We start from the raw sequence: 12064 nt of genomic DNA on the forward strand, positions 1-12064 counted from the left end.
AGCCAATGTAGTCTTATAAAGGGAAGTGTAATAATCCTGAAAGCGTTGAGTCAAAAGTTTTGCTTCCATGAGTATATCCCCGGAGGGGGCCCTAAGCTTCAAAACCGCATTTGATGTGTCTCCATATTTGAAGAGCCATAACTATTTTATTGTTCCGCCGATGCAGTTGTATGAGGGCTTTTTTTTTGCGGGACGACTTGTAGTCTTTATTGGTACCATTTGAGAGTAGATGCGACTTTTTGATCACTTTTTATCAAATTTTTTTTAAAGTCAGGATAAACAGAAAACAGCAATTTTTTCCATTATTTTTTATTTTTAACGGCGTTCACCGTGCGGGTTAAATAATGTAACAGCTTTATAATCAGGGTCGTTACGGACGATACCAAATATGTAACGTTTTTGCTTTGTTTTTTTTTTTTATAGTAAAGCATTTTGTAAGGGGAAAAAGTGGGTTTTTCATTTTTTTTTTAAATTAACTTCATTCAACTTTTTTTTAACTTTTTTACTAGTCCCACTAGGGGACAACCTCCGATCGCTGTTATAATACACTGCTATACTTTTGTATTGCAGTGTATTACTGCCTGTCCGTTTAAAACGGAGAGGCATCTGCTAGGTCATGCCTCTCCGTTTTAAACGGACAGGCAGTAATACACTGGCATGACATAGCAGGCATTTACTACGGGCAGACCTGGGGTTCTTTATTAGGCCCCCGGCTGCCATCGGAGACACAGACACTCGGCGATTTTATCGCCGGGTGTCGGTGGGATGAGAGGGAGCTCCCTCTCTCCAAAACCCCTCAGATGCGGTGCACGCTATTGTGCACCGCATCTGAGGGGTTAAACGGGTGAGATCGATACGAATATCGATCTCACCCGGTCGAGCAGTGATGCCCTCAGCTACCTCTGGCAGCTGAGAGCAGGGAGATTTGACGGCTCCCTGCTTTGTTTACTTTATTCTAATGCAGCGCCGTGGAATGGCTGCGCTGTAGAATAAAGGCCATTAATGACCGCCGTGAAAAGGCTAATCGGCGGTCATTAAGGGGTTCACAGTAATTAACCCCATCATGTTCCTCAGTCATAATGGACAACATTGGGTTAATGTGTGAGGTTACTTACTGTTACTGTGAGGCACATGGAGGTTCACAATTCATACCTCGTGCCTCACATTAATAAGTGAAAGAAAGCAGTTTTTTATAACGGCGTAAACATGAATGACGCTATAAATGTGTTATTCCGGTTGTGACGATACCGAATATGTGTATTGTATGTATTGAGACTCTTTATGTAAAAAAATGTGTTGTTTTTTTTATTTAACATTACCAAATTTTTTTTTTTATATCTATATGCCAGTACATTAGCCTGTGTACTGATAGTACACAGGCGGCAGTTAGGACATACCGAACTATGCCCTAACAGGAAATAAGGTCAGTCAGCCCTGGGGTCCTTTAATGGACCCTGGGCTGTCTGCCCATATATGGTATGTCCCTCGATCGCTTCACAGGGATTCCCTGTGACGCGATCCAAAGGGCACCCCCCATCTCATTTACCCCTTGAATGCTGCAGTCAGCTTTGATCGCAGCATTCAGGGGAATAACGTCGGAGATGAGAGGTTTCTCTGATCTCCAACGTTAGAGCGGGGCTGCGGCTGTGTAATACAGTCATTGCCCTGCTCCTGACAATAAGTGCGCACGCGTGATGTCAGCAAGAGGTGATGTGGCTGGTACTGCACTAATGAGCGGCGGCGCAGGCACGGAAGACAGAACATAGGGTTTATATTTTTCAGTGTGCGGCCGCCATGTTCTGTCGTCAGTGTCGGCAATCATTAGTGCAGCGCTGGTCGCATCACATCATGCTGACCGTGCACTTGGCAGGACTCCGGAGCGGGGCAATGGCTAGATCACACAGCTGCAGCCCCGCTCTGACTACATGCATGTATATGTACTTAGCTGTGCGGCCGCACAGCTTGGTATCGAAATACATGAAATAATGATATTGAACCGTTTCGGGGTGCACAGTATCGAAACCGTATCGAAGTTTTGATGCATCGTGCATCCCTATTTTGAACAAATCTCATCCACATGCTGCGTAAATGATAGGCGGAAAACCGCTCAGAAATTGACCTGTGGTGTTTATTTTATCCACAGCATGTCAATTGTATTTGCATAATCACTGCTTTTTTGTTGTGGGTTATTGTTTTGAATTCAATGGAAGGTAAAACCCGCAACAAATAGCAGATGTTGCGATTTAAGTGGCGAAACAGCTGGGATTACTCCGCAAAAATTATACTTACCCAGAATTCTGTGCTTCTTCGTCCAGGCCGGCCTCCAGGGGTGACGTTTCATCCCATATGACTGCTGCAGCGGTCACATGGGATGAAACGTCATCCAAGGAGGCCAGGCTGCAGGACGGCAGAGGGACTTGTCTCCATGGCTACGGGTAAGTACGAGTTTATTTTTATGCGTAGTTTTACGCTGCGGACGTTCCGGCTGAAAAATTGCACCACAATTTGGTGCGGTTTTCCAGCCGGAATTCCCTGGGGCGGATAAACTATGCTTTTACGCAGCGTATCCGCTCTGTGTGAACATATCCTTAATGTCAGAATCTCATGTGGAATATGGTGACAATGGAGTTTACTGGAAGCTCATTATTAATCATAGATGGTGTGGTGTCACAATGCAAATGTTTGCCTGTAATATATGGCTGTCGCAATGTATACTTGGGTGCACTGGTGGTTGCAGACTAAGGCTGGGTTCACACTGTGTTTTTTGCAGGCGGAAAATCTGCCTCAAAATTCCGTTTGGAAGTTTGAGGCAGATTTTCCTCTGCCTGCACGCCGATTTTCACAGCATTTTTCGCCCGCAGCCATTGAGCGCCACGGGCATAAAACGCTGCGAAATACGCTTTCTCTTCCTCCCATTGATGTCAGAGGCGTAATCGCGCGAAGATAGGGAATGTCCCTCTTTTCTCCCGCGAGCTGGTTTTAGCGCTCGCGGTAGAAAACCGCCCCCGCCTCCCATTGAAATCAATGGGAGGCATTTTCGGCCGTTTTCTGGCGAGTTTTGTGGAGCGGTTTAGTAATGCCCTATCTCCTAGCTAATCTAATAGGCGCTGTCACACTGATCATGCTAGTAAAAATTGTGTCCCAAAACGTTTATTTTAAAAGTTCTGAGCTTTTTTTTCTAAATATGTAAATGAGCCTTTATTAGACAAGTGGGAGGTAACACCAGCGATTCTCCTGAGGTGGAGCGAACTCACAGCCAGCCTCTGATGCTGTCCTATCAACATGAAGCTGCTTCACACAGTGTGAGAGACTGAGGCTGGAGGGAAGGGGATTACTTGAAACCGCCGTATCTCGGGCTAGAACAGCGGTTCTGGTGGCATGTGAAAGAGGAGATTCTAATCTTTCATATACTAAGATCGCAGTTCTAACGGACACAACCGGAGATATCGCCTGTTGAATACACAGTTGGGAATGGAAGCTGTAAACTATATAATCACATTGTTGCTGGGCAGGTAAGGGGGAGAAGCTCTATGATGATTGGACAGCATCATACAGAAAACATTACACCGCCCAGAGTGAAAGCAAAGTGTCAACTAGTATTTTGGCTATTCAGCCAAATTAGCATATTTTGAAAAATGCTCATAACTTTGTAAATGTTTTTTAAAACAAATCACGCTAGTTATCAGCATCATAGTGCCTAATAGATTCGTTAGGAGATGGGGAATTAATAAACTGGTGACAGATCCGCTTTAACCTCTTTACGACGAAGGACGGATATATCCGTCCTGTGCAGGTGCTAGTTCCCACATAAGGACGGATATATCCGTCCTCTGATCGCGTGGGTACTGCCAGTGTACCCAAGTGATCAGCGGCAGGAGCACAGCTGTTATACACAGCCTGGCTCCTGCACCAACTTGCCTGAATCGAAGCATGCTCCGATTCCGGCAGTTTAACCCAATAGCGACAGCGGCATCTAATGTGTTTGACAGAGGGAGAGAGCTCCCTCTGTCACCCCATCGGTGCCCCCGCATAGAAATCTCGGGAGCCTAATGGCAGAGGCATGGCCTAATGGATTGCCTGTCCGTTTTACACTGACTGGCAATAATGCTTTGGTGACAAGAAAAATAAAAGTGAAGCAGTTAAATAAAGTTTATGCAAAAAAAAAAGCTTACATTCAAAATAAAACCACTTTTTTCCCCAAAAAAGTGGTTTTATTTAGTAAAAGTGTCAAAACAAATAACACATATATGGTATCCCCGCGATCGTAACGACTCTAACAATAAAATCAACACATTAATTAAACCGCCAGATGAACGGCGTCCAAAAAACAAGGCAAGATTCTTTCTTTTCTCCCATTCCCCCCCCATAAAAAATAAAAGTTTATCAAGTCCCATGTACCCCAAAATAATACTAATGAAAACTACACCTTGGCCCGCAAAAATCAAGCCAACGTACGACCATATTGTCAGAAAAATAAAAAAGTTACGGCTCTTGGAATGCGGCGATGCAAAAACAAATAATTTTTTCCTAAGGGTATGTGCACACACACTAATTACGTCCGTAATTGACGGACGTATTTCGGCCGCAAGTAGTGGACCGAACACAGTGCAGGGAGCCGGGCTCCTAGCATCATAGTTATATACGACGCTAGGAGTCCCTGCCTCTCCGTGGAACTACTGTCCCGTACTGAAAACATGATTACAGTACGGGACAGTTGTCCTGCAGCGAGGCAGGGACTCCTAGCATCGTACATAAGTATGATGCTAGGAGCCCGGCTCCCTTCACTGTGTTCGGTCCACTACTTGCGGCCGAAATACGTCCGTCAACTACGGACGTAATTAGTGTGTGTGCACATACCCTAAAAGGGTTTTTATTGTGCAAACGTAGGAAAACATATAAAACCTTTACATATTTGGTATCCCCGTAATCGTGCCGACCCATAGAATAAAGGTAACATGTTGTTTACGCTGCATAGTAAAGGCGTAAATTTAGAACGTGAAAACCAATGTTGGAATAGCTGCTTATTTTCAATTCTCTCCTAAAATAAAGTTAATAAAAGTTAATCGATATATTATATGCATCTAAAAATGGTGCAAATACAAAATACAACTCGTCCCGCAAAAAACATGCCCCTATACGGCTATGTCCACGGAATAAAAAAAAGTTATGACTTGGATTGCGACCGTGAGAAAACGTAATTCTTGGTCATTAACGTGCAAAATGGCCTGGACATTAAGGGGTTAAGGGGATAAACATCAATGTGTGCAGACAATACGTTTGATTGATCTCTATTGAAACCCAATTTGACATCATTCTGCAGCTTTTGTGCCATGCCTTTGGATGTGGGCTTGTAAGTACTAGCCATAGAATCCTTTTCAGTGTTCTGGTTTAGTATAAATGTTACCGTCCGTGTCATAGTCTGAGACTGTTGCATTAAAGATATGAGTTCTTTTCTTCTTTACAGCTTGTTTTCAGATGGTCAGCTTTGCTATAGATACTTCTTCACTTTTCTTCTAATTTAGCCTCCATCTCTTCGTGCCATCTCTGCTTTGAGAACTGCTTCTTTCTTTATACAGACGGTCTGTGCGTTTTGAAGTCCGTTTCTGCTTGGGTTATAATAAGTTGATAGCTTAAAGATGAGCAATGAGAACTTGCTTGTGTTAATTTGGAGAATCCCCTAATACTTTTGGAGGGTGGAGAATCGCAGGATCTAGTTTCATGTATAAGTGCAATCCTGACTTCTGCTTGTGCTCTGTACTCCAGAATTATAATATATCTTTGCTGGTTTAGGACAGTGAACCTGTTCCAGCAATGATTCTTCTATATTAGTGTTTAGTAAGAAACCGGAAAATCTATCACACAGTCTCTGATGTCTTAATAAAGCTTATGAATATTGTGTGTCCATCACTCCGTTGCACTGCAATGTTACTGGCTACTATGTAAAGATTATGCAGTGCATGGTTTTATTCCCTTAAGGCTGGATTCACACGAGCGTGTGCCTTTTGCGCACGCAAAAAAACGCAGCGTTTTGCCTGCGCAAAAGGCACTTAGCAGCTCCGTGTGGCAGCATCATATGATGCGCGGCTACGTGATTTTCACACAGCCGCCATCTTTATGACACTCCGTTTGGATGTTTGTAAACAGAAAAGCACGTGGTGCTTTTCTGTTTTCATTCATCCTTTTCACTGCTGTTGCGCGAATCACACGCGTCCCACGGAACTTCAATGGTTGCATGATTCGCGAAATACCCAGAAAGAACGGACATGTCGTGACTTTTTCGGAGCGGACTCACGCGGCGTAAAAATCACGCACCTGTCTGCACGGCCCCATAGACTAATATAGGTCCGTGCGACGCGCGTGAAAATCACGCGCGTTGCACGGACGTATATCCCGTTCGTCTGAATAAGCCCTAAATCTGACAGATTCACAGACACTTCTTCCTGTATTGGTTCATAGTTTTCTTTAATGGGGTTTTCTCATCTTGGACATTTATGGCATATCCTATGGAAATGTCCGATAGATGCGGTTCCCGCCTTTCTCTATAATGTGACCCCCCTGAACCCTGTTCTACCTTACTCTGCTTCCCGGCCAGTTTCTGATGAGGTTGTCGGGAGTTACGGAAACCGCTGAGCTCACAGAGTTTCTTCCGCAACGTCCATAGAAATTAATGGGAATTACGGAAATAGAGTAGCACGGTGAGCTACGTTGTTTCCAGATAGAGGGCCAAACGTGTTTATTTGCGTTATTCCTCTGCCAATGTTACATATTTGTAGGGGAGGTGTATACATGTGAGAATCAGAACTTTTAGGGTATGTGCACACGTAATGTTTTCAGCCTTTTTTCGGGCCATAAACTTGAAAAATCGGAAGCAGAACGCCTCCAAACATCTGCCCATTGATTTCAATGGGAAAAACTGCCATTTTTTACGCAGACGGTTTTAGAAAAAAGGCCGTAAAAAAATTGCGAGTATGATTAAAACGCCTGAAAATCAGGAGCTGTTTTCCCTTGAAAACAGCTCCATATTTTCAAAAGTTTGAGTTTGTATTCACATAACCTTAGAAGAACGAAACCAAAAGAGTGGGAAATACACACACACTACTACTGCTGTGGCAGCCCACCGACCCATAGAATAAATATAACATGTTGTCTACGCTGCATAGTGAACGACGTAAATGTAAAACTCGAAAAAAAAAATCTGGAATAGCTGTGGTTTATTTTCCAAATCCCTCCCTAATGCCTCATGCACACAACCATGCCTGTAATCACAGCCCACCATTGCGGGCATGGCCGTCCGCGGGCTGCGCGCCGCATTTTTGTGCCGTGCTCCTATACAAAGTATGGGAGCACGGCCCGCAAAATCCAAACAGTAGGACATGCTCCATATTTTCAGGCACGGACACCTTTCCGTAGCGCTACGGAAAGGTGTCTGCGGCCAATAGAACCGGGCGGGTCCGTAATTGCAGACCATATTGCGGTCCGCAATTACTGAGTTTTTTCACGGACGTGTGCATGGGGCCTAAGAAAACGTAATCAATATCGCTTATGTGCCACCGAAAAAAATATAGTCGTGATCACACACCATGTAATATCAAATAGTATATATGGATAGTTTATTTAGGAGGTGATCAAATAACGAACATATATTCCTGCATTATGCCAAAATATATACCAAAAAAGAGAAAAGATGCAAATTGCAACTCAGTATTGTAGTCACACTCTGTCCTTTACTAGAGCATTCGGATTAGGCTGTCCTTTTTTTTTTTTTTTTTTTTTTTTTTTTTTTGGTGTGCCTGTGGACCATTTTTATATGTATTTAATATTTGTCAATAGATTTTTCCTATTGTCTGATACCCTATAGTTGCAGTTTGCATCTTTTCTCTTTTTCGGTATATATTTTATGTGCCATTGGAAAATTCAACTCGGTCCGCATAAAACAAGCTCTTATACGGCTATGCCGACGGAAAAATAGAAAAGTTATGACTCTTGGAATGTGACAATGAAAAAACTGAAAAGAATTGCCTGGTCATTAAGGCCAAGCCTGGTCGTTAAGGGGTTATAGATAGAGCCATGGATACATATAGAATACATACATACCCTGAGCATTGCATCTGTTCAGCAACTTATGGAAATGCTGACATTTTCTGACCAGAAGGGTTTACAGCTAATGCTTCAGTTAAAACAAAAAAACAAACTTAAAGGCTATGTAAGCCTTTTGAAGACTTTTTTATTAAATTTTTTTTATTTAATAAAACAATGTATCATGGTGTTTTAATAAACTTTTTAATTTTTATTTCTTTTTTTAATTTAAAAAAAAAAACAACTTTTATTTTTTAAGATACAGCTTCTCTGTATCCTGGATACATAAAAGCTGCATTTTGTGTTCAAACCCGAATCGATCAGGTCAGCGGGACTGACTGATTTGGTGGCAGCGAGTCATGCATGTCTCTGAAATTATGAACTTAGATGTGACCCATGGCCGCTTGATCCTGCGCTTCTTAGATACGCAGGACCCATTGTCACCGAAGCCTGACGGATTCGAGTTTGAGCGCATGATATAGCTTCTATGTATCATAGATAATAAACTTGTTGTTTTTTTTATTTTATTAAAACCAATTCAAAAGTTGATTAAAACACCATGATACATTGTTTTATTTAAAAAAAGAAAATACATTTTCAAAGCTTTACATAGCCTTTAACCTATTTTTTTATTTTTTCAAAAGCCCCCTTTTTTTTTATTGATGATTTGTTGTAGCACTGTTTGCTTTTCAAGTGACCAGAATTTGCTTTTGTACTTACAGGGAAGCAGCTCGGGAGTGTCGCCGGAAAAAGAAAGAATATGTAAAATGCTTAGAGAACAGAGTAGCTGTCCTCGAAAATCAAAACAAGACATTAATCGAAGAACTGAAGGCACTTAAGGACCTCTATTGCCACAAATCTGACTAAAATGGGCAGATTTACTTAGGTTTATGAACCCCTAATGAGGAAAGAGACTGGTTACATGTAACCAGATGAACTGTGGGTTTTTTTTGTGTTTTTTTTAGTTTTGTTTTTTATTAATTTCATTTTTTATATTCCCCTTCTGCGCAAAACTGCCTGACAGCAACTACAGGATTTCATTCATCTGTGCTTTTTTTGCATTAAACTGTGAATGCTCCTAGCTCCTGCCTCCAAAACCAAGTCCGTAAATAACATCTCTCAAGATCAAGAAGAAATTATTTTATTATTTTTTTTAATCATAATGTGTTTATTCGCAATTCTGCTTTGCCCTTCCTGTGTTTGCTCCATATTGTTAGTACAGGGAAGGTTGGGTGTATATAATATAATATATATATATGTGTGTATGTATATATATATATATATATATATATATATAATGCATCCAGGCATCTTTTACTGATGTGGCTCTTTGTACAATTATATACTGTATTATTGGAGCTGATTACAGACACTGCCGTGCTTTGCCCATCTACTTTACTCCACTATGCCTGGCCCGAGCATAGATAAGAAGATTGATCAGTTATTGATGTGTTTTAAACGACAATAAGCAATTGTGCAAAACTTTAATGAAAGGTCTGTTCTAAGCACACTGAGGTACATTTGATATGTTTTAATGGACTGAGGTTAAAGGAGGACGTTAAAGAAGCACTCCTCAGTGCACAAGGAAATGTAAAGACGATCATTCTTAATTTCAACACTCGTATACCCACTTTTCTATGAAGAAATCAGAATGTCTAATTCATGGAACAGCGACACTCTATGGGCAATTTTAAAACTGCAATCATTTCTTTATGTACTGTACCTCTCTAAACTCAAATCCCTATCACCAGCAACCTATTGTGGGATATTTGACTCCACATTTATATTTATACATTTTTTAGTTTTTTTTTTTAGTTTTTATTTTTTTGTTCCTTGCCGGTGCCCAGATATTTAAAAAAAAAAGGGCATGTCCCCATTGGTCATTGGTTTACTGTTAGCCTCTGCTCACTGCAACATTTAAAAACAAGCTTACTTTGTGTTTTGGGATTTGTTGGTCTTGTAAAATATTTTATGTTGAGTAGAGTTATCATGTACTATTTGAAATACATTTTGTATTTTAAAACGTATGATGTATTGTTTGCATCAGAACTTTTTATTTTTTTTTACTTTGTTTGTCCATGATTTTTGTGCTTATGTGTTATTGTATATACCCTATAGTTTAACTTTTTACACACATATATTACTATATAAATTGAATTTCTGAAAATTCATACATTTGTAATCTTAGAAATGTTAGACTTGTTCAGATTTGCAAGTTCTTACTTATGGTATTAAAACTTACAAGGTAATTTTTCTAGAAACTGTTAAGGGCTGTCTACAAAACTGGAAGCTGGTGCAGAACAGATTTTTATTCAGCAACAGTAAGTGGGCAAATATTATTCAGCCTTTCTAAAACAGCTGCCTTTTTTTCACGTGCAAACATGAAATGCTTTACATGAAAAGAAGTGTGGATCAGATTAACTAGATTCAGATAACCTTACAATTAGCAACTTTAATCTACCTGGATTTGTGGAATATTTTTTTTTTAAAGGGAGCACCTTGGGAAACATCTGAGTAAAGTACATTCAATAATAGATTTATATGTTTCAGGACTATCTGTGGCCACATGCACCTTATTTTTAGGATAGGCCTGCTTATGTCCTTTTTTTTTTATCCACTAAAATGAGACAGAATCCGCAATGTATCTTCTAGTCTCCTGAATTTGTTACGGGAGACTCACACTGTGGCTCCTATTATAAGCTTTGCAGCGGATGCTCCTGTACTTAATCTGTGTGCCTGGGAGACCAAGCCCTTACTCTCGCTCATTTTCATAGGTACAGGGTTTCCCTTTTATTACTATATATTTATAAAATGGTTTAACCCCTTCCCGACATATATATATATATATATATATATATATATATATATATATATATATATATATATATATATATATATATATATATACACAATGCTGTCGGGCAGGGCTTCCCACAAAGTGTAGCACCATTACGTTGCGGTGCTAGTGTGGGCTCCAGAGCTGAGCCCGGACCATCAACGCCGGGTGCCAGTTGTATGTTACAGCTTGCACCCTGAGGTAACGGCCAGGACCAGCGCTAGCATCCGATCCGGCCGATTAACCCCTCAGATGCTGCGTTCAATAGAGATCACAGCATGTAAGTAGTTTTTAGCCACCAACACCCCAGCAACGTGATTGCTGGGTTGCCGGTGGCTGCAATGGCAACCGGAGGCCTAATACTGACCTCGCGGTCAGCCAGCAACGAAAGCCTCCTATGCCCTGCTCGCCGGCGGGGCCTAAAAGGCTTCTGGTACAATCGGCAAGATGGCGCCGACTCAGTTTCCGGCTCAGGAGCTGAGCCGGCGTCATCAACAGAGGGTGTCTGCTGTAACAGCGGACTCCCCGCTGTAATGGCAGGAGCCGGAGCTAGCTCCGTTCCTGCCATTAACCCCTTGGATACGGCGATCGAAAGCGATGGCTACTGCTTAGTGGTTTGTAGAAAATCGGCAGCCTGCCATGCGATGGCAAGGCTGCCAACTGCTACTATGGCAACAGGAGGCCTAACAATAGCCTCCTGTCTGCCATTACGGAAGCCGATTAGGCCCCGGCCGCAGCCTGATCGGCTTGCTATCAGTGAACAACTGACAGTTGTAATACATTGCACTACATAGGTAGTGCAATGTATTAGAACATCAATCAAACAGTTGGACCTTCATGTCCCCTAGTGGGACTAAAGAAAAGTGTAAAAATAAATTAAAGTTTCAAGTAATAACATAAAACACTATCGCCCTTTTCCCTTATCAAGTAATTTATTATTGAAAAAAAATAATAAAACCATACATATTTGGTATCTCCGCGACCTGAGCTATAAAAATATATTCTTTGTCCTGCACAGTGAACGCCGTAAAGAAAAAACACTTATCATCTACATTACAGCGCCGATCACATTATGTAGGAGATAGGGCACTTATAATCTGGTGACAGAGCTTCTTTAAAGAGGCTCTGTCACCAGATTTTGCAACCCCTATC

The 12064-nt window shown here is 41.4% G+C and overlaps 1 protein-coding gene across 2 annotated transcripts in view; it reads left to right on the forward strand.

Annotated features, from left to right (window-relative positions):
- The window catches only part of CREB1 (cAMP responsive element binding protein 1), a 101895-nt gene extending 91753 nt beyond the window's left edge, over positions 1-10142 (forward strand). For both annotated transcript variants that reach the window (XM_075829878.1, XM_075829879.1), the window contains one exon: positions 8799-10142. In XM_075829878.1, coding sequence (XP_075685993.1) covers positions 8799-8943 — 145 coding nt within the window. In that variant the 3' untranslated portion in view covers positions 8944-10142. The remainder of the gene's footprint in view (positions 1-8798) is intronic.
- Positions 10143-12064: the final 1922 nt, after the last annotated feature.

The sequence above is a fragment of the Rhinoderma darwinii genome, chromosome 6, assembly GCF_050947455.1.
Source record: "Rhinoderma darwinii isolate aRhiDar2 chromosome 6, aRhiDar2.hap1, whole genome shotgun sequence".
NCBI lineage: Eukaryota > Metazoa > Chordata > Amphibia > Anura > Rhinodermatidae > Rhinoderma > Rhinoderma darwinii.